Source organism: Callorhinus ursinus, unplaced genomic scaffold (assembly GCF_003265705.2).
Source record: "Callorhinus ursinus isolate GAN/ISIS: 27379988/994484 unplaced genomic scaffold, GSC_fseal_2.0 scaffold48, whole genome shotgun sequence".
Lineage (NCBI taxonomy): Eukaryota > Metazoa > Chordata > Mammalia > Carnivora > Otariidae > Callorhinus > Callorhinus ursinus.
This window is the reverse complement of record NW_027397110.1, coordinates 3,638,422-3,663,896: the sequence shown is the minus strand read 5'-3', so window position 1 is coordinate 3,663,896 and position 25,475 is coordinate 3,638,422. Positions and strand designations below refer to the sequence as shown.

Below are 25,475 nucleotides of genomic sequence, written 5' to 3'. Positions count from 1 at the left end.
CCCTCTTAGTTACATACATTTTTCCTTTGTATATTTTGAGGCAGTGTTACTAGATAAAGGTGTATGACAGACCTTGAGAAATGTTCCTGTCATTATGAATTGAACCTCTTTATATTTAAAAATATTTGTTACCTGATATTGATACAGCTCCTCTAACTAGCTTTTGGTTGGTATTTACGTGGTATAACATTTTCAATCCTTTTATTTTCAACTTCTCTGTATCAGAGTTGTTTCTTGTAAACAGCATGTAGTTGGGTTTTTTCTTTAATCTAGTTTGATAATCTCTGCCTTTTAGCTGTTGCATTTAGCCCATTTATATTTAATATAATTACTGATCTATTTATATTGAAGCCTCTCTATATGTCCTTCCTATTTTATTTTCTTTTCCTCTCTTTCTTGCTTTCTTTTAGATTAATTATTTTGTATAATCCAGTTTTTATCTTTTTCTAGTTTAAATGTTCTTTATTCTTTTTTCTATTTTGTTAATACCAGGAAGATTACAACATGCATCATTAACTAAGGAAAGTCTGATGTTTCTCAAACCTTTACCCCCTTCCCAGGACCATTTAGTGGCCCCCAACTTACATGCTGTTGTTGTTACACACTTTAATTCTATTTTCAAACCCCATAATGTCAGTGTTCATTTAGATCTGTCCACATATTTACTACTTTCCCTGCCCTTCACTCCTTGTATCTCTGTTTGTCCAGCTGGGATCATCTTCCTTCTGCTTGAAATCTTTACAATTTCCTTTAAAGTGGGGCTGTTGATGAGGAAGTAGTTGAGTTTGTTTGAAAATGTATGCCTGCTACCACCATTTTATTGGGAGAGCTGCAGGATCTCTACATTTTAACGTGTATACTTTCACTTCATTCCATTATTTCCAGCGTGGTATCTGTTATCCTCCATGCCAGAGTATCTCTGTTTTATCCTGTCATTGATTAATGAATCTTCCAATCTTCTGTTGAGGTAAAGAAAGGGGACCTAGGGATACACCTACATTTTAACTTTGCAAACAGGCCTTCTTTTTTTACCTCCCATTAAAGAGGTACCTTTACCTGCCATTAAAAAGGTACATGTGGGAACCAACATCTGAGCTTTGGGGGATTCTGCAGGGCAGAATGTTTCTCTCATTGCCAGTTTAGGGGCAGCTTTCTTGGGTTTGCTAAATTACACAACCGTAAGCCATGGCCCTGTTACTTCTTTTTTGTCTGCCTTTTAGCGTCTGAAATTTTTTTTGGTGGTTGAAGGTTTGTGTCTTTAAAAAATCCAGTAGGTCTTCAAAAGGGCATTTAGGTAGGTGAAGGGGCTCATAAGCTTCATCATTTGCTTACTGTCGCCAGTCATCACCGTGTTGCCAGAATCAGTGGTACTTTGTTGTTCTCGTCGCATTAAAACTCAATTCAAAAGGGGGCGCCTGGGTGGCTCAGTCAGTTTAAGCGTCTGCCTTCGGCTCAGGTCATGATCCCAGGGTCCTGGGATCGAGCCCCACGTCGGGCTCCCTGCTCCGTGGGAAGCCTGCTTCTCCCTCTCCCTCTGCCTGCCTCTCTGCCTACTTGCGCTCTCTCTCTCTCTGTCAAATAAGTAAATAAAAAATCTTAAAAAAAAAAAGAACTCAGTTCAAAAGAATTAATCACTTCCTCCTCAACATAACTGCTTCTTTCTTGGCGTTCCTGATTGTACCTTCTATGGGTTTTCTTCAGGTCTTTCTGGATCCTTCTTCTCTGAGTCCTTTGTTGCCTCCTCTCCTGCACAGCTCTTAAATGTCGGAGCTCTCCTGGACACTGTGGAGCTCAGGAGTGCTCACCTCACTCTGCATCTTCTCCCTAAGGAGTCCCACCCAATTATTCCTTGAATTCATTCCGTGTTTGTCGAATACCTTTTACGTGCCAGGTACTCTGTGGGCCCACGGAATGACAGGGAATCCTGTAAGAAGGCTATTGCAGTCGTCCAGGCGAGAGGTGATAGTGGCTTGGACCAGTCTGGTTACCGTGGAGATGGTAACATGGACTTGTATTGTGGGTATCTCATGGCTTTAAAGATCTCTTTTCCTGTGGCTCCCAAATGCAGTCTCTAGACAAAGCTCTCTTCTGCTTCTCAGACAAGTTTCTAACACCCTGTGTTAACATTTGCTTGTATGTCTTACTGACGCTCCAAACCTAGCATGTCCAAAGCTGAACTGTTACTATTCCTGTAAAACCATCCCCTCTCTTTCTCAGTGCTTGGGGGAATATCTCCATCCATCCAGTTGCTCAGGTCACAAATCTGGGAGCCACACGTAATGCTGTTTCTTTTTATTCTCCTGCCTCGAAGGTGTCACCACATCTTACTGGTTCTCTCTCTGGAACATGTCCCAGGTCCAACCACTTTCGTCCATCTCCTTCGCACCACCCCGTGCACACTCTCGTCACCCTGACCTAGGTCAGCCGTAGCTTCCCAGTTCCTAGTCCCCTCCTTCCCTTGGGGTGTTCAGCAGATAAGGATTCCCCATCCATTCAGCGCGATCTTTTAAAACCAAAACGGGATCCTTCCTCTCTGTCTCTCTTGACTCTCCCTGCCCCCACACCATCTCTTACAAATGTGCCCCGTTTACAGAATCTCCAGGACTGCCCATTGTGCGTAGGGTAACCCAGAGTCTCCAGCATATCCTGAAAGGCCTCGTATGACCCTGCCCCTGCCTGCCTCCCATTTTTATCCAGAGCTGTTCCTTCCCTTCTGTAGCATCCCCTAGACACGCTTTCCTTTTTTGTTTCTCAGATGTACCTAATTGCCACCTCAGGCAGTCACCCACACTGACCTCTCACCTGAACTACCCTCCCCTGGTGCAGTCCTCCTCACGCTGCCTGCCCAGCTCCCTCGGTCCTGTCCGCAGCCGAGTGTCCCTGGAGCCCGGCAAGGGCAGGTTGCCCCTCCTAGAACCTGTTTTGTCAGCTTATCACAGTCTGTCGGTAAGTATTTGTGCATTTACATCTCAGTTACCCTGAGCCAAGTTCTGTGAGGGCAGGGACCATTTTTCTGTTTTTCACCTCGGTATAATATGCCACCGTCTGGCACATAGTAAACATCTAATAAATACTTCCTGGGTGGGTAGATGAATGAGTAAAACAGTGAACAGATAGCAGGCCCGTGAGAGTGGTGGGGGTAGGGGTCGTTCAGAGCACAAGAGAAACCTCTCCCATGGGTTCTGTGATTCTTTTGTGAATTAAGTAAGCTCAGTTTGGCAGTGATACTATTTCAGATTTGTTTGGTTTCACCCCTTCTTCTAATTAACACCAGCCAAGTTTTAATTGAACTTTGATTTCAGTATTTTGTGTCAAAAAGCAATATATCTTTTGGAGTATGCTTAGACCAGGAATCATGCTGATGTTAACCATCTGTTAATAAAAATCCCCCCACACTCCGATCACTCTGGGTCAGCTGGTCATGCCCACGTACTACGTAAGCATCCTCCGTGGGGTCGGGATGAGGGCGTGTGACATCTGGTGGGGGACAGGCCTTGTTCCCCAGGGGACGTCTGCGGGTGGGACCCTGTGAGACCTACACTTTCTTGGCCACCCTTGGGGATTAGGAACTTCAGGCTGGCTGTCCTGTCAGAGCAAACTAGGGCTGACCCCCACCCCCACAGGCTAGGAACCTAGGAGCAAGGCTCCATTTCTTGGAGGTCGATTCCGGAGGCCAGCGGGGATTTCCAGGTTCAGGAAAAAGACAACATGTCGAAAGCGTGCTTAGCGGGGAAGGACTGCCCCCTGCTCACTGCTGCTGCTCCGGGCGCACAAGCCCAGCTAGGGCCCAGCTGTTCACTCGCCCGCTCGCTTGTGGGTCACCCACGGTAATGACACGGTGGCAGATGCCGTCGGAAAATCCCAGCTCTTCTGCCACAGAGTCAATTTCTTATTTGTCAGTTCATTGTGGCAAGTGGGATTTGTGTTGTTGTTTCCAAATAGAAACCACTGAGCTTTATTTGAAATGTTTTTCTTTCATTCTTTTTTGATCTGTGTTTTCATCATTTGTCCTTGATGTGGGTTTTTTTGTTTTGTTTTGTTTTTATTGGAGGGGGAGGGGACAGGCACAGAATGAGAGTCCAAACAGGATTTTTTTTTAATCTGTTCTTTTCTCTCTTTCTTCCCCTCCTTTCTCTCTTTTCCTTTTTATTTTTTTTTTGTTTTTTTATTTTCGGCATGGAGACATCTCATTTGTAAATTTTACTTGCTTATAGAAATGTAGTGGTTTACAGGAATGATAAGCAGACGGTGTTTTCCCCGCTGACCCTCTGTTGAGGAAGCGTGACATGTGACAGGAGCAGTGGCCCTGGGGCCTGACACACCCAGGTTCTGCCTCTTGTTACCTTGTAAGCACTTCATTTGCCCTCTGTTGAGTTTTAGCTTCTTTGCTTATAAAATGGTTCTGGCCCCCACAGGGTCATCATGTTTGTAAAGTGCCCAGCGTATAGTTTTTCAACAAATAGATGTTCTCGTACAAACACCCTATTTTAGCTGTTAATTCCTATGAGAAAGGTGAATTTTCATGTACGATTGCACTTGAGTCAGTGGTAGGACTCTATTTAAATAATCATGATAATAAAAGTCCTATTATAGAACAGAGGAGGGAATCCAGAAACAGGTTCCTACATACACAACAGACCCCACCAGAAAGGATGGTCTTTTCCATAAATGGACCTAGACTAATTCAGTGTCCATAATGGGGAAAAAAATAACCAACTACCCACCTCACGCTGTTCACATGCATTAACTCAAGATGAATCAGACCTCCGTGTGAAAGGTAAACTAGGAGTCCCCAGAGGGCATCGTAGGAGAGCAAAGTGGTCATTAGGTTGGGGTAGACAAAGATTTCTTAAACAAGACATAAAAATTATAACCCAGGACCAGGTACTATAAGAGAAAGACTTTGGAAAGAGATTTGCGTTACCGATATCTCCCAGAGGACTCCTGTCTGTAGTATATAAAGGGCTTCTATAAAAGGTAATTCAGGTTTTAAAAGCAGACAGAGGACTCATGGCATTTCAGGAAAGATGAAATCCAAATGACCAATAAACTTGTGGAAAGAGGTCGACATTGCCAGTCGTCAGGGAAATGTGAATTTAACCCACCATGAGAAACCCTCCAGAATGGCTAATATAAAGGGCCAACAGTATGGAGTGATGGCGAGGCTGTGGAGCAAGCTGATGAGGTTGGAAATTGGAATAATCCCTTTGGAAGACTTTCTGGCAGAGTCTGCTGACACCAGACCCACACACCTGCCCTGTGAGCCAGTTTTCCACTCCCAGCACATCCCCAAGAGAAGTGCACACGAGTGTCTGTCAGAGGGTGTGCAAGAACCTTCATAGTAGCATGATTTATAATGGCTCCAAGGTGGAAACATCCCAGATACTCCTCAGTAGTAGAATGGATTAAGAAAATTAGGTGAATTCTTTCCCTCTAGAAAAACTTCTCCAGGGTGGGATCTGTGTCATCTTGCTTCTGCACCCTGACTGCACCCATGTTCAGAGCAGTGAGCAGCTAGGAAATCTTTCCCATCCTCTGGAGGGAAAGAACTATGTTCTCTTTTTTCTGAGTCCTCAGTATTAAATAGCTGATGAACATTCAGTGTTTATTTGTTCCGTTGTTGAGCTGACAAACTCTAGAAAAACTCTTCATGCTGCTTTAGTTTAAAAAGGTAAACTTTTTCCCCAGTGATTTAATTTGGTTTTTTAAAGCCTAATTGATTCTCTTACCCCTCGCCTAGTGCGTTGGAAGATGTGCAAACCAAATATTTCTCCCCAAGCAAAGCAAACAAGTGCATACATACAGGCTTGCAGGTTAGCAGAGGCCTCCCTGGGGCCCTGGGAGTGAGCCGAGCCCGGGGCCCAGGATTGGACAATGTGCTGGTGCCGCTCCCATGCTGCTGAGAGTGTAACATGCTGCCACCAGCACCCCCCAACACACACACATAACACACACACACACACACACACACACACACACACGGATGCATCTAAATGGAACCATTCAAAGTGAAAGAGGGAAGAAGTCCTGTTTACGCGGCTTCTATGGTATCCTAGCAACCAGTTCCCCAGGGCCTGGAGCTGATGACTGGAGGAGTCCCTACACTGTTATGAATGAGGCTTCCACAAAAGTGGGCTGTTTCCTCATTCAGGTGTCTTGGCAAATAGACTATTTTAAAATGAGACTCAAACAGGTCAAATTGTACTCCTTCAGATCATGTCTGCTTAGCTTCTAGTTATGTGCTTCTAGTTTCCTTCCATCTCTAAAACCAGAGGCTAGAAATGACAAGTATCGTCAGCACGCAGATTCTGTGTCGAGCAGGCCAAGGAGCGGCAGGTTCCACCTGCCTGTCCTCGGGTTTTGTCTTGCTAAGCCTGGTTTGTTCCACTCTTCCCCCATCTCTGAGGCCAGGGTGCGTCAGGGTCTGCTGTATCTCGTTGACTTGCACTAAGAGCAAGATGACTTGAGGTTTATCCTCACTGAAGTTAGGAAGTGGGAGTCCGTCTTTCCCTGTGGTGAGGTGCCAAGTGTGGACCATGTTCCATGCAGGCGGCCCCCTCCCCCTTGCAAGCAGTCACCCTGGGCAAGAACCCGGGCAGGGCCGCCACCGCCACACCAGAAGCAGTGGCCTTGGAAGCCACTTCCCTGGCCTATTGCATCGGCCACCTGGCTTTGAGATGACACAGTGTTTTCTCAATTATACTTCTCAGTAGTTACCATTAATGTTTTAAGTGACACCACATAAAATTCATTTGAAACCAGAAATAAAACTTTATGCAGATATTTATTACTATTAATTCTTAGTCTGAGGGATCCTGCACCTTGTGGCTGATTGATTTAACAGTGACGTCCGATGAGTGTAACTTTAGGGAAAGAATGTCCCTGGGTATACATAGTAGACATTCTCACCTCAATAATTCCTCCTTACTAGTCTTCCATGGTGGTTGTGAATTTGCTAGCCTACGAAGGTATTTTTAATTTTGAAACGACATGAAATAATTTTTATATCGTTTTTTCCTGTTTTTTTTTTTTTAAGATAACATTTTCTTAGAACAGTTTTGGGTTTGCAACAAAATTGTGAAGATGGTACAGAGATTTCCCCTATGTTCCTGTCCCCACACATGCACAGCCTTTTTCATCATCAGCACGCCCCGGCAGGGTGGGACATTGCTACAGTTGGTGACCATCTACTGACATATCACTGTCACCCACAGTCCACCGTTTACATGAGGACTCGCTCTTGGGGTCATGCATTCTATGAGTCTAGACAAATGTGTATGACGTGTGTCTACCATTGTAATATACAGAGCGTTCTCACTGCCTGCAAAACCATCAGTTCTCTGCCTGTTCATCCCTCTCCGCAAACACCGATCTTTGTAGTTGTAGCTCTTTCAGAATGTCCTGTGGAAGTCGGAATTACACAGTATGTGGCCTTTCACATTGGCTTCTTTGACTTAGTGCTCCGGTAAGAGTCCTCGTGACTTCTCAGAGTTTGACAGCTCGTTGGTTTTTTAGGGCTGAATAGTATTCCAGTGTCTGGATGGACCAGAGACTTGTTTTCCAAAGTTGCTCTCTCTAACAGTGTCTTTGCACCATGGTCATTCTGCACATGTCCCCAGTGTCTCTACAGGATATAGTAGAGCTTTAGTAATTCTTTGCATTTCAGGACGTTTATATCTACCGTATAGATGAGACCATAAAGAAATGTCTGAACCGTCAGCCTAAACGTCACATGTGTGACAGTTTCCTTCAAACGCAGCCTCCTGTGGGACTGCAGTCCGATTCCAGAGAGCAAAGTTTACCAGTCACCAAGAGATCCATTGATTGATTGTAATCTCTGTGCCCAGTGTGGGACTCGAACTTAGGACTCAAGATTAAGAGTCTCATGCTCTACCAACTGAGCTAGTGAGGCACCCCATGAAGAGATTCTTTTGGTGCTTTGTAATCTACTTCCCCTCTGTCCCCAAATGGCATTACCGAGGGGCGTCACTGGCAGATCGCATGTGACAAAGAGCCCTGGGGCAGTTGGTGGGGGCAGTTGGTAGGCGCAGCAGTCCCTGAGGATGAGGGTCTGCCTTCAGAAGAGCTGCTGAATTAAGAACCTACTCACCACAGGCACAAAAAGGGTCTCTAGTAGTTACTGATGCATGATCTGTGCTTAAGAAGTAGTAGTAGTATGTAGCTTTATGTATTTTCTTACAAAGGTAATTATTTGCCAGTTTTTCTGGCAATTTTCAGTTTTGCATTCCCTTTCTTTATTAAAAAGAGCAATGACTTTTGGGTGTGTTTAGGATGTTAATAAATGATTTTTTGTTTAATTGTTGGACTTAAATAACATTGCTACACCGTGTATTTTGTAAAACACTTGGGGAGAGATTGGGTTGCCGAAGTTTGGCAGAGAGAAACGTGTTCCAGGTAATCCTGACTAATGTCAGTATTTTTGCCTAAAATGACCTCAGTCAAATTTAGCAGTGACAGACGAGGGTCTGGTCAAAACATCGGTGTGCCACAGTCAGTCCAGCACCGTTAAATAGTAATCCCCTGGCTCTTTTGTTTTGAGATCCTCAGTCTTAGCAGGAAGTGTTGTGTTCTCTGTGCCACCTATTTTTCTAGAACCATCAGATTAAAAAAAAAAAACGAAAGCCAAACAAAGCCTATTGGGTGAGTGTTTGAGTCTCTGAAGGAACGAGCTCAGTGAGCAGCTAGTCCTTGTTGACTCTGTGAAGGAAGCTGTGTGCTGAGCCCCTGCTTGGAGGCTGATGGGAAATGTATGTGCAGATGACACATTCCATACGGTACCAGCCGGTGGGATGGAAGAGAGGCGCACCAGGGACCCTGCATCCCGAGCCTGTTTGTGTCTTCCTGCAAACCACCTGGAGGAAATACAGGACCTGCTTCCTGCGTGGAGTCGACTGCCTCACAGGAGTGAGGCATGCTAGCGACAGGGAAAGGGAGGCCTCCTTTTGCTCAGGCTTTCTTAGTCCTATGGTTTTGTGGACCTACGTTCACCCTTTCACTTGGACACTGGCACAAATCTGGAAAACATAAAAAGCTAACTTTCAGATATCCCCTTTCCCACTCTTACCGGCCTCTGGTCTGCTGCACATCCTCTCTGAGGCAGAGGCGAAGTGCTTTTGGCCCCAGGGCAGCAGGCGTTGCGCTGTGGGTTGTGAGCCCTGGCCACCCCGAGAAATCCGCCTGCTCCCAGCCCAACAAGGCCCGCTGGTTTCTGCGAGCTGCCAGGAAGGGCTGTTTGAGGAGTGGACAGACCTTTTCTTCAGGGTTAACTGAGTACAACTGAAAACAGGCCCCGTGCTGGGAAAAAGCCTCATGGGTGGACGGAAGCCAGGCAAAAGCAAAAATAGGAGGTGGATTGCAGTTTGACAAGGACCCAACCCTGCACTTGACATTTTTCACATGACCGCGATGAGCCTTACTTTTACAAGAGATACTTGTCTTCGTGTTTGGTTTGTGGCCTAATTTTTCGTTCTTATAGAAGCTCACAGAATGATGACTTTGTCAGATGCAGATAAAGATCTCTACACTTTCTGGGTAAGGATAGGAAAAGCCTAGAAAAAGGCAACACATTTTCCCCGTGTTTTGAGAGAAATCAGATTATGTCAGAATCAAAACGACTTCTGTCTTTCTCTTCTAAAGCACTTTTAGAAGCTAGCACCGCTCTTATTCAAGCGATTCTTCTGTGTATGATTAGGAAGCACCAGGAAATCCTAACAGGTTTTCAAGAAGGAAATGGTGGCGAAGGGGCCCATCTGCCTCCTCCCACCTGGCTGCTGATGCATACCCGGTCAGGCCGTGGCCTGGGAGCCCGCTGCACGCACTGCACAACGTCTGTCAACCACTGAGACAGTAGAACCCACAGAATTCGGAAGCTTGGTGTGTTAGGGGCAGTATTTCTTGGTGCAGACTAGTTGGCAGACCCGCACACCTTCGGTCCTAGTTCAGTTGTCATGCTAAGTTTTCGAGACCGTTCCTATCTTGAAACAGAACGTGCCTACCAAAAAGTGGGAAGAGTATGTACGTGCTGCTTGTAAAAAAATGGTAAAGCAGGCGTACGTGTAACCAGCATTCAGGTGCAGACAGGTCATGGCCCAGCTCTGCAGAGCCTGCAGCAGCATCCACCCTTCCCCAGTCGGCTCCTGTGCGTGCCTTCCTGCAGAGGGGGCTGTGGTTGGCCATTTCTGAATCCGCTTACATGGAATCATGGCTTGCATTGTTTTGTCATCTGTCATTCAAAGTCGTCCTTCAGATCATTGCAAGTAGTTCATCGTGAGTGTTCCATCCCAAGAACACGTAATTATTTCATTGAGCTGTTGGTGGACATTTAGGTATTTCCACTTGGGGGCTATTAGAGTTAATAGTGAATGGTGCTGTGAGCATTTCTGGAATTTCTGTCTTGTAGTTTGTGTATCTTCAATGCTATTCTCCATGACACCGAACTTTTCAGAATCGGCTGTACCAATGTATACTCCTGTCCTGCATCCTCTCTGGCCCTTGATACAGATTTTAAAATGTTTGCCCTTCTGATGAACACAGCATGCTGCCGTGATGCTGTTTGAATCCCTCTAGTTAGTCATAAGCACGTTTTGACACTTAACGACCATTGGGACTTCCTGTTGTCACGAAGATGTGGTCAGATATTTCTTTGTCTATTTACGATTTCTTTCTCTTTCCAAAATTGACTCATGTTCCTGTATTCAGGCTGTGAATTCTTGTTCATTTATGTGCATTGAAAGAGTCTCTCCTATTCATGGCTTGTTTTGTTTTCTTGTTTTTATTTTTCTTACGGTATCTTTATTATTGAGATATTGAGTGTGCAACGTGTGGGTGTCTCTGCATATGTACGCACCCTTGCAGCAGTCACCCAGATGAAGATACGGACTGGTCCCATCCCCTGGAGGGCTCCTTTGGGCCCCTTCTCACCCAGCACCAGTTTCCAGAGCTGACTCTAATCTGACTTCTGGGGTGCTTGGGTGTTTTTTCTTCCCTCCAGGGTTAGTGGGTTTTGTGTCTCACTGAGACCCTGAGGCTGGAAGAGCAATTTTTCTGTGTTTTCGCTGGCATCTCTCTAGTCTTGCCTTTCTGACAGAGCTGAAGTCTCCCGGAAGCTAGTTCTTACTCGGACGTACAGTCAGCGTGCAGTTTCTTCATTGTCCCCCTGTGGTTCTGCAGTTGCCCCACTACGCGAAGACCTTCCTTTTACCCCTGGCTCTGCGGGGCCACCTTGTCATAAGTCACTGTCCATAGGCGTGATTCTTTCTCTGGCTCTGTTCTGTTTTCAGAGGATTGGTCTTCCACAGTCCCTACCTGATACGATCTTCATTACTAGTATGTGACCGTCCTGATGGCAGGTAGAGCCAGAATGTGACACAGCCTTTCAGACACGATCCTTTTCCTCTGTTGCTGGATTCAGGGCCCTGGTGTGTGTCTTTGTCATTGCTTCCATCTCTGGCTTCTGCATGTGTTTCCTGCTGTCTGCTGGGGTACGCGGTGGACACTGTTCTTGCTGCTGGGGATACGGTGCTGGCCAAGGAGGAGACCCCCTCCGTGCTCTCGTGGGGCCTGCGGTCTGGTGGGGACAGGCGCTCGGCTTCTCAGGGGAGGAGCCCTGGCCGAGCTTGTCCTCTCTGCCCCCAGGAGCTTGTGACGCGCCCCCGCTGGCTCTGCCACCTGTACCTGCTTGTGAGCTCCCTGAAGGCAAATGCGTCAGATTGACCTCTTTCGCAGACGTCCCTGACAAAGAGAGTGCTCCGTAGTAAGTGCCGGCTTGAGCAGGGGTGGGGAGGGGGCGCATCTTCCTAGACCTTCCGCCTCCCTGCCTGACCCCACCCGTCAGCCCTTCCTAGTTTCCCTCCTGGCGCACTGGCCTCCCTCCTCCACTGGTACCCCCAGCTCTTTCCTCTCCCAGGCTTGCACATGCTGCTCCTCCGCCTGGGCTTCTCCCCTGTGTACACTGGCCAACCCCGACTGGTTCTTCCAGTTTGAAATACACGAGACAGAATACTGGAGAGAAGTCTTCCATGATCCCCGTTCGAGCAAGACCCCCTTTCATTGTTTCATCTTCTGCTGTCATGTAACATTGTGGCTCTGATAATCATGTGGAATTACGTGCTGCTTTTCATGAATGTTCCATGAAGGTCATGGCCACTGCGGCATCAGGCTGTCCCCATCACGGACCCTTACTTGATGCTTCCTGAGCACACAGACGAGTATGCACAGACTCACTGTTTCCACTCCCCCTCCCTCCATGGTGATCACCTTCACTCTCTGTCCTTGTGCTAGAAATTGACAAAGGGAGAATGGAGAAACCCAGGAATGGTGCTGTGTTTAATGAGACCCCCATGGTGGCATCGGATGCTGGCAGGGAAACTGGTTTCAGGGATGCATTGAACGGGTCACATGTGCTGGGGGGCGGGTGGGACAGTGGCCAGAGAACTAATTGGTTCTGAGAGTTGAATAGACAGAGGTTTTTCCTGACACAGGTGATCTAGCTCCTTCTGTAGCCCAGCTTTGTTGACCGCTGCGGGGATACAGTAGTGACTGGCCTGTGTGGCTAACAGAACTAGCCTCTTCCATGCCAGGCATCCGAATTTTGTTTAAACCTCATGACCACTCTGTTGAGACAGATACTGTCATGATCCCCCTCTTACAGAAGAGGAGGCTGAGGTAAAAGGGTTTTGTAACTGGCCACGGCTCGGCACTGGTGCTCAGCGGGCTCGGCACTTAGAGCTTGTGCTTTCTGACGCCAGGGCCCAAGAGCTTCGTCTCAGTCCTGGGCTGTCCTCCGAGTTGCTGGGGAATGGCTTTGTCCCCCTCACTGAATGGGTGAAGAAGCCGAGGCAGAGGGTAATGAAGCCCCAGGCCAGACAGGAGCCAGGGCTTCCACAGCCCGCCTGGGGCCCCTGCTGTCCCTCGGGGGCGCTGGGCACCCGGTGTGGGGCAGGCACAGCGCAGACATCCCGTCCTCTCAGTGACCTGACCAGCTTTACCCTGGTGCACTTACATAAACTGCCCCAAATCACACGTCTTATGAAATGGCACAGGTCTGTCTTGTTCCATGACCTCCCTCTGGCCACTGTGGACTCCTCATGGACCCCCCTTCCCGTGCTTGCCTCGTTCCAAACCGCTGTCCACACAGCTGCCCAAGAGAGTGTCGATTTTTCTCCTTCACTTCTGTTATGGCTTCTAATTGTACTGGAACAGAACACAGACTCCTTACCATCTCCTGAATCCTCAGAAGGTGCGGCATCTGCCTACCTCTGCCTCACTTCATTCCACTCTCCCCACATCCCGCTCCAGCCACAGAGGTGCCCCCTCGACGTTTCTTGGTGCTTCGTGGCTTACGTGCAGCCCGCAGCCGTCTGCCCCGGCTCACTAGATGACTGGGTGACCGGTTTCTTTTTATCCTGTGGGTCTTTGCGTGGGGGTGCCTCAGAGAGGCGTCCTCCGACCACCCTCGTCCCATGAGTCGGCCTCTGGAACATCGGTGCCACGAGGGCAGGGACACGACTATCCTGCGAGCTGTGATGTCCCCGGCAGCGAGCGCAGTGTCCTCACATTAGCTGCGTGAGTGACTGGATTGTGGTTCAGTTCTTCGGACAGTCTGGTGTGTGACCAGCAGCTTAAGTCTTTATTGGTGTCTACACCCCATGCTTGTACCAGGGTCATGTTCAAGAAGCACGGAGAGGGGGAAGAACGTGTTGTGAAATCAGGTGTCTATAACTGAATGATTTCCCCCCAAAGTGAGGTAGCCGATACTCTAGAAGCTTTGAGACAAGTGTCCGGGAGGAGCTTTAAGAACTTAGTGTCATCACCACAACCAGCTGTGGCCTTTAAGTCGTCTGGAGGGTCCGTGATAGGTATTTCTAGTGACTGTGGAAGATACTTGCACATTATAAATGTCTCCTGGAGGTTGTACGCAGAGTTCTTCCCGTAACAAGGATCAGCGAGCATTCTGGGTCCGCACTCTGCTCTTAGCTCACCTGTTACTGTGGTAGAAACGGAAGCCCACAGCACGAATGGGAACCGCCACCCCCTTCCCTCCTTGCTTTGCAGCAGGACGACCCAGCATCTGCAGGCCCACCCACCTTGATGGCTGACTTTCTGGGACTTGGCGAGGAGCAGGGGGAGAGATGGAGAGGCAAGCCAGGACGGCCACGGGTGACCCATGGAGCAGACCATCCACGGGTGACATCTGGGCCAAGGACAGTGACGACAGATGCTCGGCGCCCAGCATACACAGCAGGAGAAACGTCCTTGACTCTTTGGTACCTGCTGTGTCTCATCTAAAGTCTGCCAGAATCCCCACACTGTTTTTAATTTAAGCCTTGGTAGCTTAGAAGTACCTCTGACCCTGAGCTACGCTTTAGTAACGTAGGACATCATTAGTGCTAGGCCAGCGCTAGTCTTGCGTCATTTAGATGAGACTACTTACTTTTTCTACTCCAAATATTAATTTCATTTTGAACTGTTCATTAGCTCCTTCTCAAGTTGCTTTGCAGAGGTGGTCACTCTCGCTAGTATCTCCAAGCTTATTTTATCCTTTGGGATTTCTTTGAAGAGACAGGGACCTTATTTCAAGTGTCATAAAACCTAGCATTCCTTTAACTGACGGCATAGGCAAAGCTCCGAAGCTTGCAGTCAGCCTGAGCTGGAGGCAGAACCACCCGCCCCTCACGTAGGTGAGGTCTCTCCTCACGCGTGTGCTCACTGACAAGTGCTTGGAAGCTGTGTGGCATTGTTGTTCTGAGGGTGCATGCTGGAGCCCACACCCCGCCCTGACTTGGCCGCTTCCCGGTGTATGACCGCGGACAGGCCCGGACCCCTCCTGTATCTTGTGTTCTCATCAGTAAAATGGGGGTGGTAGTACGCACCTGTTGCATAGCGTGTTTGTAGAGGATCGAATGCTTTCTCTGAGTGCCTGGAATGGCCCCCGACGTGTCCTGGGCGTGGGATGGCTGCCGCCGCTCTGTTACTATTATCTCTAGACTGTTTTATGCAGATAAACTGATGCTCTTTATGTGAGAGACTCTGGGATGAGATCCTCTGGCAAAGCCTTGCTTACATTGAAGGCAGCAATAATGTAGTCCCTGAAGAGAAGTTCATTTGAGGCAGCTTGTGACCCGACGAGTCCTTTATCCCAGAGAGCACAGCGTACTTGACAACCATCCTCTTGCCTGGCAGACGGGGCCTTGAGCTTCTGGGCTGTCTCTGCTGCACTCCCTCTGGCTTCTGCTCACACCGTGTCAGTCCTCAGGGCCCCGCGATCTCCAGGGGCAGCACACCCTCTCCTGCTGTGGTCTCCGCAATGAGGCCCAGCCAGCTCAGCGCCGGCCGGGGCCAGCTTGCCCCTGCAGCCCCAAGGCTGACTTTGAATAGTGCTGGGCATCTGCATACGCTTATTCAGTAACGTCTCACGTATGGTCCAGATGCTGCGGAAGAACTTCCAGGTAGAGAGAAGGCAGGCACCAAGGGGCCTTCGTCCAGCAAATAGCTAAAGCGTGTCTCCTCTGTGTGCCAGGAGGTCCAGTGACGAGGACAGCCGTCCCAGCCCGCAGGTGCACACGTTCTGTAGAAGGATTCAGATTTACCCGGTGATAGCAGCCTGAGAAGGGGCACCGAGAGGGAGGGTCACGGAGGGGAGGGACACGAGGGGCTCTGGAGGAATTGTTGAGCGTCTGGGACATGCCAGCCATGTTCCGGCCCGGCCGAGCACACGGCACGCGGGGGCTCAGCTGACGTCTCAGAAGCGACATTGGAGGGCTGCCCCGAGTACAAATGGAACTACTTCATGGCCCCAGAAGCCTTTCGTGTGGTTTAAGTTAGAAGTGGTATTGGTTGTTTCTGATTCCAAAACCTGTTGTGTGACACGGACACCAGATTCTGACTCTGCGTACCACACTATGCTTTCAAGTGGCTAGGGAGACGAGTTCAAAATACGTAATGTACGAAATTAGTTTCAGGGCCGAAGGATCCTTGACCACCAAAACCCTGTGGATGTGAGGTACCTGCCGCACGGCCCTCGCTCGGCCACAGAAGCTTTTGGAGTGGGGAGTGTGTGTGGTGACGGAGGGCAGGGTATCATCTTCCCGTCACTCCCCTGCCATATGGACAGCCTGGCTGGTCGCGGTGACAGCGACATCTTCTACTTGGCTCATCTTGGATGCTTGGGCTTTAAAGACATCTGGGATTTGTCAGGGGCCCAGAGTGTGCACGCACGTGTAGCTACTGCTGAGGTCACGGGGCCGTGTGGGGTGGAGACACGTTCCAGGCTGGGAGGAGGCCCGTGAGGGGGTCACCGTCGGATCTTCCCCGGAACTGCTCCACTGATGGAAAGTAAATTGTGCGAACCAAGCACAGAGAATGTGCCCTTTGTTTCAGAACCACTAGGAGAGTGCTGAGTTGGGCGAGGCCGAGAGAGAAAACATCTTTGGTTGACACTTGCACGGACACTTTGTTCTCCTGGGCCTTGTGGCACTTGCTTTGATGTCCCAGTTCCCTAGGGATGCAGAGGCTAGCAGGCAGTCTCTGCTCTCAGAGATGGTGTTTCTGGGATGACCTCCCTCCGAGAAGACGGACTGCTGACCCCAAGTATTTTGTTGTGTTCTTCAGCTGGGGACCTGTAATCTACAGATCTGGCGATTTGTAGATTCTCCCACTCTCTTCTGTCAGCCTTGTTGTTTTTACCACTCTCAGGACTCACAGTTCGCCAGTAAGGGGCAAATGAGAGAGGACGCATCCATCCATGTGGAAATGCTGTTGAGACCTGACACACCGCAGGGCCCAGGGCAGCACGTATCGTCATGACGCTGAGACACTTGACCCACAGATGTTCCCTCGTATTAAAATACAAAAGTGCGGAGGGAAATTAGAAACCAGATAGACCAACAATTTGGAGAAGGAAGAGGGAGCCAGATGGGTGGTTTGTGGTGGTTATTGGGCACACTGCGATTTCCAGCAGGGAGACCCCAGATAGAAGCCGCACAAGAAAGACTCCTACTTTAATTTTCCGACGGAGAAGAGTATGTAGTTAGCTGAATGACATAATGAGAGTGAAGGGCAGAAGATAATTATGGTAGACGAAGGTGGAAGTGAGGTGAAGTATGTCGGCATTTGGAGGTGGAGGCAGCCTGTGCAGGAGAAGCGAGGGCTGCTTTGGGGAAGAATGGCAGTGGTGGTTTCCAGGTCTGTCCCTCCACCAGGACCTCTCCTGCCCAACCGCCTCCTCTGCCCGGTGTCACAGCTAAGCTGCCAGCCCTCCTGCGTCCATAGCCCAGCACCTCCTTACTCTCCCAACGCCCCTGAGTCGTCTGAGGTCTTTCTCCTTTACCACCTCCACTTGGAAGTCCTCCAGGGTTTGCACAACTCCTCCTCCTCCAGCACAAGGCTCAGGGGAGCCCAGGGGTCCCTGGGCAGCAGTTTGGGAAGTGCCATGGTTTCCCTCAGAAAGCAAATACTTGGAGAGCAGGGCTGAGGTTGGTTAGGATTCAGGGAACGCCGCCCCCGCCCTGAACATGCCACCCCTGACACGGGGGCAGCTTCTCGGACTTGAGTGGCTAGGAGGAAGGCGGAAGTAGGCCATTGCAGCAGGAAGAGAAGCCACCCTTGCGATGCCGCGTCCCATGCTCGTTCTTTGGCTGACAGACTTGGCATATTTAGAAGTATTTTGGTTTTTAGCAATGTGAAGCATTTCCCGAACCATTTTAAACTAAAACTAAACTCCTTTCTTGCACTCTGAAAAATTCTGCAATTGTACCAATTCTGTGAAGATACTAGTTTAGATATGGAAGTTATTTAAAACCATCCTCATCTTTAGCAAAGATTATTACTGGTTTTTGTGAAAGCCTGCTAAAGTAGGCTTGCCTCGCTGAACGTCTTCTCAGACCAGCCTCGTAAAAGGTTTCTTCACACTCTCTGCCCTGTTTAATAGTATACTTTGTTAGGCAGTACATAAATCCCTTGCCATAAATGGATTTGTTGCCTACAAGTAATTTTAAAGAATATATCCTGGAAGCAAAAATTAAACGTAGGTACTAAAATAGAGTACATCTATTGGTTATATACGGAGTATAGATTATATTAGAGACGCATGTATACATCATATATCTCTAGATACAAAGCATCATACATAGTCACGGTATATAGTATGTATACACACACATCAGCAAAACCTTTTAATATATTTAAATTGTTTTAAATAATGTAAGTTTTTCAATGCCAAGACTTTTAAAAGCTCGTTTATAAAATTCAACGAATACTAACTAATGCTTTCCATGTTCTGGGCCAGAGGTTGGCCAGCCTTTTCAGTAAAGGTTTAAATTTTGTAAGTGTTTTTGGCTTTGCCCAGCCATACTGTCTGCCCATAGCCACGGCTCAGCTGTCGGAGCGAGAAAGCAGCCATAGTTGGTGCATAAACGAACGGGCATGGCTGCGTGCCAGTGGCTTTATGTATTATGGATACTGAAGTTTGAGTTTCAAATAATTTTCACGTGTCACACAGTAGTAGTAGTTTGATTTTGTTTTTTCCCAAGCATTTAAAGATACAAGAACTAAACTCATGTCCGCACAAAAACACAGGCCCTGATTTGCCGACCCCTGTTCTCAGCAGTCTTCCAGCTAGAGAGTTACAGTGGTGACCGGAACAGAGTCCCTGTCCCCACCGGGCCCTGCGTTCCCATACAGCGCAGGACTTTGTAAGTGCCACTGGTCCGGTAGCTGAAAGGTGTTGCCTTTCTTAGAGGAGTCTTCCTCATCGGACAGTTCCAGCTTTAGTGTTTGCACTCAACCTGACCTTAAAGTGAATTTGGGGGGAAGCCTGGGTGGCTCAGTCGGTTAAGCGTCTGCCTTCGGCTCAGGTCATGATCCCAGGGTCCTGGGACTGAGCCCCACGTGGGGCTCCCTACTCAGTGGGGAGCCTGCTTCTCCGTCTCCCTCTGCCCCTCCCCCCCTCCGGCTTGTGCTCTCTCTCGCTCTCTCAAACAAATGATCTATAAAGTGAATTTGACACATAAATGTGCTAGCTAGTAATATCCTTGCTGTGAGATACTTTTTTCTAGATCGTGTCGTCTGCCTGCCCCCATTTTTGTGCCCCGCAAACGCCTCATTGCCTCACTTGTGCCAGGCCACCGGGTTTGGTGCTGGGCCTGCGTCTTTCTGGAAGCTAGGGCGGAGGCTGCGGGCCCGGGAGTGGCCTTCACCTTCCCAAGCACAGCAGTACTGAGCTGTTCCGTCTCCACTGTCCTCTCTGCCTGTTTTCAGACACCAGAGTGCTCTGCTGAGGAGCCGGGCCAGCCCTGTGGCATCCTCGCTCCAGAGTGCTGATGACAGGGCACTTTCAAGGTAGTGTTGTAGCCCACAGGCTCACGCCTTGTGTTTGTAGTAGCTATGGAAACTTTAGAAGCCGTCTCTCTAAAGCTAAGCGCACAATAAAGCACTTCACGTGTTGGTAGGATTAGACTTTAGAAGATGTTTAATTTTCTCCCCCACTCTTTCTTTCCGTCTGTCTCTTTAGAGAGGGAACAAGGGGGCAATGTGAATATTAACTGGGACTCGCTTTAATCTCCCTAGTGACGCTCGGGGCTGGCGCGGGGCTGCCCGGGGCTCGGGGCTTTCACAGCCGCTAACAAGGACAGCCATGCATATTCATGAGCCAGGCTCGTGCGTGAGACCCCGTTTGTAAGGGCTGTGTTTCAGTGTCTCTTTTCAAACCAAATTTTATGAAAGAAACAACCACTGAATTTGGTTTTTTAATTATTATTGAGTCAGAGACCCCAGTCGGTAGTGCAAAAATGTTCTCACTGGAAATAGGGACAAAGTCGAGCTTGTCTGTGTGGCACTTAATTTATAGCCAGACAACACAGCCCCGAGTGTGGGAGCTCGCTGGAGGTGGAGATGCAGAGCACGCCTTTTGTATTTGCCCAGAAAAAGTGTGTGGCGGAACGCCGTGTTCCGACTCCACGAAATCCTCCTCTTTTAAAGAGGAAGTACTACCATTTCCCTTATATATAAGAATGTGAAACATGCATTTAAGCGAAAAGGGTGGGGGGTTTGCCCTCCAGTTATTTCTCATCTTCGAGGTGTGCACAGGAGCTGCCTCCAGTGTGTGGCCGTGCTTCTCCCAACCCCTCCACTCCTTCCGCACGCTCCCTCTGGCCTGTGAACACCAGTTTTGGAAAAAGACAAAAATGCCTTTTCTCTTTGGGCTTTACTGTGTCTTCTGTTAGGTTGTCCATTTGGTGGCTGTGCCGGGCATCAGTCCCTCGAGAAGTTCACGGCTGTTGTGTTTTGTTCCTGGCGTGGTGCTGGCCACCTGTCGGGAACCTTTAAATTGTTCACTTCACTGCTCCCCTTCTCCTCTGTCCTCCTCTCTCCCTGGATGTAAACTGGGTGGCGTGTTGGTGTTTAGTTTCCAAGTCCGTTGAGGGTGAAGTGCTACAAAGCTACTGTGGCAGGATTTTCACAAAATGCGTCAGTTGCCTCAGCACGATGAGCGTGATTGAGATCTACCCTCTCATCTGCCCACACGGTGGGAATTCTCCTGGGGCCTGTTGACATGGGCCCTTTGTTGACACAGTGCAGGGAGCTCTCTTTCCTGGGTTGCATTTATATGGGTTTACTTTCATGTCATCCCTCCACCCTGCAAAGCCCTGAGTCAGGAAACCACCCTGAGAACAAGCAGGAAAAGCAGAGCTTGTGCGGGCCGCTGCGGTGTCACCACGGCCCCACCCCTGGGCTGAGTGGGAGATAGCGCTCCCTGGGTCGGACGTCCAGTGGACCTCGCCCGGCGCAGTGCACGAGACCTCACACTTGCTCGGGAGGAGTTCGCAGGGTGTCCGGGCGGACACACAGACACCATCCTAGCTCTGTAGTGTCCACAGCCCACTTTGTGTCAGGGGCCAGACTGGCTGCTGGGGATGCTCAGATGGATGCACGGGGTGGCTCCTGCCCTCACGGGGCTCACAGGTGAGCATGGTGCAGCAGGCTGGGCCGAGGGCTGCTAGCGAGTGCTCTGCGAACACGCGCTGGGCGCACCTGACTGACACCGTCCGGAGGCCGTGCCCGGCGTGGCGATGTTGCTGGAGCCCAGGTGCGAAGGGTGCCTGGTAGGAGAGGTACACAGCGGCCCTTGGGCCAGGGGTCTTGTTTGCCCTCTAACAGTTTGATCGGTGCAGCTCTGGAAGGTGGTTCACTCTCCAGAGACACCCTGCCTTTCGTCTGGCAGCATCAAGGCTGACGCCGGATTCCTCCATTACCGAGCCGCACCCCCCCCTCCCGTTTCCAGGAGCTCTCATGGGGCATAGAGGGGAGTTTCGGGTTTCCTGCTTTCAGTCACATTTCAGTGAATTACCAGGAAGCTTTAGAAAGAAGTGCTTTGCTCCTGTCATTAGCATTCAGGAATAATACACGTGAGCTAAAATTCTTCAGTCTTCTATCTTTTCTTGCCTAAATTTACCCTTCAGTTGTTTGCTCCTTCAGTCGGATGTCCCGACACCGCCTCCCCCTTTTCATACAGAGTGAGGAAATGAATTTGTAGAGTGGTGTCATTCTGGATGAGAAATCACTTGCGGCACACGATTCATGGTTCAGAAATTCCCTAACACGTTGGAAGTGTTTGTCATCCAGGATCCTCACTTTTATTCTCTATACTGGCGTAGAGTGGGGGTTCGGCGATTGTGGAAAAGGGGGAGAAAGTCACAATTAGGCTTTGTGCATTTGAGTATTTGTTGGGATTCTATCTCCAGAAATAAAATACAGCCCTTATAAAGGTACTGGGCTTTATCATCGGAGGATGACGGGTAAATGGCAGAAGGACATTCTCCCACCAAAAGGGGACAACTAATTATAGAATCAGCATCAGCTGGGCATCAACCATTCCTATTCTGTGCCATCTGGAACAGGTTAGTCATTTATACTCACAAGTGGTTTTAATGGTAAACCTCCAGAGACCAGTGGGTCATTCACTCAGCAAACATCTGCTCATCCTCTTCTTGGGGCCCGTGGCCCCAGCTGGGAGGGGCCGGGAGAGGCAGGGCCGGCGTGGACCGTCTGTGATCTGGGGCCATGAGGAGCTCGAAGGCCTTGTCAGGATTGTGAACCAGCATGGGTGTGTCGGAGGGACTGGGATGGAGCAACTTTTAAAACCGCAGAAGATCTGTCCTGAACATAAAACAGCCATGTTCCGTGCATCTCAGTTGACTGACTTCAATGGACAGGCTCATTTTTCACTACCTTGCTCTGAGGTTACTGAACTAGGGAAGCAGTTTGATTCACATTCTTTCTCAGACTCTACAAGAAAGAGCCACAGGCTTTATGCACATTGCAGCCTTTCTCTGTGGCCTCCTGCGTCCAGCTGAGGGAGCTAGAAAGGTCTCAGCCCCAGCCTCACCGCTGTGTTGGGAGCTAGGACAGGGTCAGAGGCGTTGACCCTTCAGGCTGAAGAGCCTGATACATTCTGGGGACACAGATGCCCCCATTCTGACATCAGAAATGCCTGTACCGGAAACACCCTGCAGTTGGGGGAAAGAGCTTGTTTTTCTTGCCAAATTCCATCCAGTGGTGGGCAGGGAGGCCTTGCTTTATTGGAGGAAGCGCTTACTCCCCGCTAGGTGTTTTGTTATTCCCTCCGGACCAACAGAGGGTGCTGGGCCCACTGTTCTGGGCGTTGCCTACACGTGCCTGGATCCATGGCTTGGTACCCATGGCAGTTTCTCTACGGCCTTTTCTAGAACAACGTACAGCAGCAGTTTAATGCTTTCCTGAGATTTACACAGTTCTTGGTCACGGAATAAAAGACCTCAGTAAATAATACAGCGATTCTGTCTTCTGTCTGCTGTGAAGGATGCCGTGCCGCACGTGCAGGATGGGGGTGGGGGCACGGCCAGAGGACGAGGTGCTTTCTTGAGAGCACAAGTAGGCAAGCTAAGGACAGCAAATCCTTCAAAGGCTTTCTAGCTCCATCTTTAAAAATGCGGCCGAATGAGGGGAATTCCATGATGACCCCCAGGAGACAGTTCTTATTTGTAAGGGAGCTCGCTTTAAACAAGATGAGTCTCTTGTCTGCTTCTCACTTGGCAACTTTGTGACTAACGCCGTCCTGCTCTTGTTCTTTCTCTGGTGGCTCGACAACATGGTTATCTGCGTGCGTGCGCGCGCGTGCGCGTGCGCGATCACAGAGTTCTGATGTTTCCCTGCTCATTCGTTCATCAAATCTTGATTAAGAAGCTCCGTGTGCTGGACATCACACAGGTACACACACGTGGGACATACATGTACAATGCATGTGTTGCAGCTTTTTCGCTGCTTCCGTGTTTGGATGCATACTCAGAGCACGTGCTCGGTGAGAACTCGTTCGCTCATGCCGTGTCCTGCCCTCCCTTTCCAATAACGCTCATGCGAAGTTTGGAAATGGGAAGGTACGTTGGCAGATTCCTTCACTCAGCCTCCAGTTCTGACCCAGTGGGTGGTGTACGCCATCCGCAACCTTACTGAAGACAATAGTCAGAACCAAGATCTGATTGCGAAGATGGAGGAACAGGGACTGGCGGACGCATCCCTCCTTAAAAAGATGGGCTTTGAAGTTGAGAAGAGGGGTGACAAGCTGATTCTGAAACCTACTAGTGACCCACCTCCGCTGGTGAGTGTGCCAGAGCAAGCCGCCGCCCCCTCTGGGTCCAGCCTCCCTGCTCCCTCGGTCTGTGACAGGGTTCCTTCCTGAGAACATGGCTGGGCGCACTTTGCCTTCTAAAATGGCCAAGAAAGCCCGAAGTTTAATTGCCAATAATTTTGGGTTTTATGTTCAGGCTTTATGCTGCCATTGTCTTAAAAGTTCAAGCTCATTTTAGGGGAGAAATATAAAAGTCATATCAGAATTTTTACATGGTCTGAAGTTTCTAGATTTTCTAGTGGAGAGATGGCTAATGTTGGCTACTATGAAAAGAACAGGAAGCTCCCTATATAATACTGAGTGAGTTGTTTCAGGTTTCTCTCTCAGCCCTTGACCAAATTCTCTGTTTTTTACCCCCCCTTGGATGATTCTTATAAATAGATCTGTTATATCTGCCATTTTGTTTGTTTTTTCTTCTTAGTGAATGAACTCTCCATTGAAATATCTGAATTTTTGGAATCTGTTTCCTGGATTTTTCGTCTTCTGCAGTATGTGAAATTGCAAGTGTTTGAAGATTTATTAAGTGCAAATTCAGGAACACATGAATCCTTTAGATAATAGAGTTTAATGTGGATAAGCTCGAAAGTGAAAGTACATGAGTATTCTGTTGTTTCTTTGCTTTAGAAACTGTCTGGTTTGCCTTTGTCCCCATGGATACAGTGTGCATTTAAGTAATATATTGTACTTACTGTGGCAACAGATAATAAATTCTTCTCCTCAAGGGTGCATCCCTTATTTGGCAAAGACTGGAGCGTTTGATTGGATTCCATTTGTTCCTTCAGATGGCAAATCAGCCCGATGCCTTTTCTTCTCTGCTTGTTGGGTTTTCTGCACTCTGCCAGGCAGTTGAAGTAGTTTCTCACTGTGATTAATTCTAGCAATCTCTTTTCACCCTTTCTGCCTTTCCAAAACATTGACAAGACTCATTTCCAGCTAATTAATTCGAGAGATGCTGAAGAATAGAGAAGCTCCATCTTCATTTTAGGGACTGGGCTGTGCTGTCACTGAGCCCGGCCCTTTGGAACGGCGCAGGGAGTGAGGAGGGGGGGGATGTGCAGGCCATTAACTCTTCTCTTTCCAAATCACCCGGGAAGAGACCTCCCAGACCATTGTGCTCCCAGGGGGATGCCTGCCTCTGACCCGCTTTCGTGCCTCTGTGAATGGGGCTCTGTGTGCAGGGCCACAGGATTAAAGAGCGTCCGTGTCTTGTTCACTTTCAAAGGCACAGTCTCCTAAAGCATGCCACCCCAGTTGCGGCCACGGCTCCACTTTCCAGAGTTGCAAGAGTAGCTTTGGGGAGCGAGAGCAAATTTGACCTGTACCTTTCTATTTCCATCCCTTTGTCTCTCTCTCTCTTTCTTTGTCTCTCTCTCTCTCTCTCTCTCTCTCTCTCTCTCTATATATATATATATATATACACATATTAGAGCTGGAGCATTAAAACGAGCCCTGAAATTTCAGATCATTGATGTAACCAACAAAAGCTCTAGAAGGGAGGTCATGTATGAACATTCCTGAACAGCCAGTTACTAAAAGCTATCTAGAGATTTTGCAGAGTTCTGTTGAATCTTCCAGAATGAAAACAACAAAGATTCAGCCAGAAGTGTTACAGAAATACTGATTGTTCCAGAGTAAAGTGCTTCTAAGTTTTTTTTGGTAGCCATACTTAAATTGCTTTTGTAAAAACAGCTTAAGCATATTCAGAATGAAATGAAAGTTGTCCCCCGTGCTAGTGTACTATCTCCGTACTATCTCCGAAGAAACTCGGCTTCTAGAATTGTAGTAATCTGTGAAT

The 25,475-nt window shown here is 48.7% G+C and overlaps 1 protein-coding gene across 2 annotated transcripts in view; it reads left to right on the top strand.

The window, feature by feature from the left end:
- Positions 1-24,424, top strand: part of ATXN10 (ataxin 10) — a 161,627-nt gene extending 137,203 nt beyond the window's left edge. For both annotated transcript variants that reach the window (XM_025881584.2, XM_073882633.1), the window contains exons 11-12: positions 23,463-23,650; positions 24,102-24,424. In XM_025881584.2, the coding sequence (XP_025737369.1) occupies positions 23,463-23,650; positions 24,102-24,104 (191 nt within the window). In that variant the 3' untranslated portion in view covers positions 24,105-24,424. The remainder of the gene's footprint in view (positions 1-23,462; positions 23,651-24,101) is intronic.
- The last annotated feature ends 1,051 nt before the right edge of the window (positions 24,425-25,475 follow it).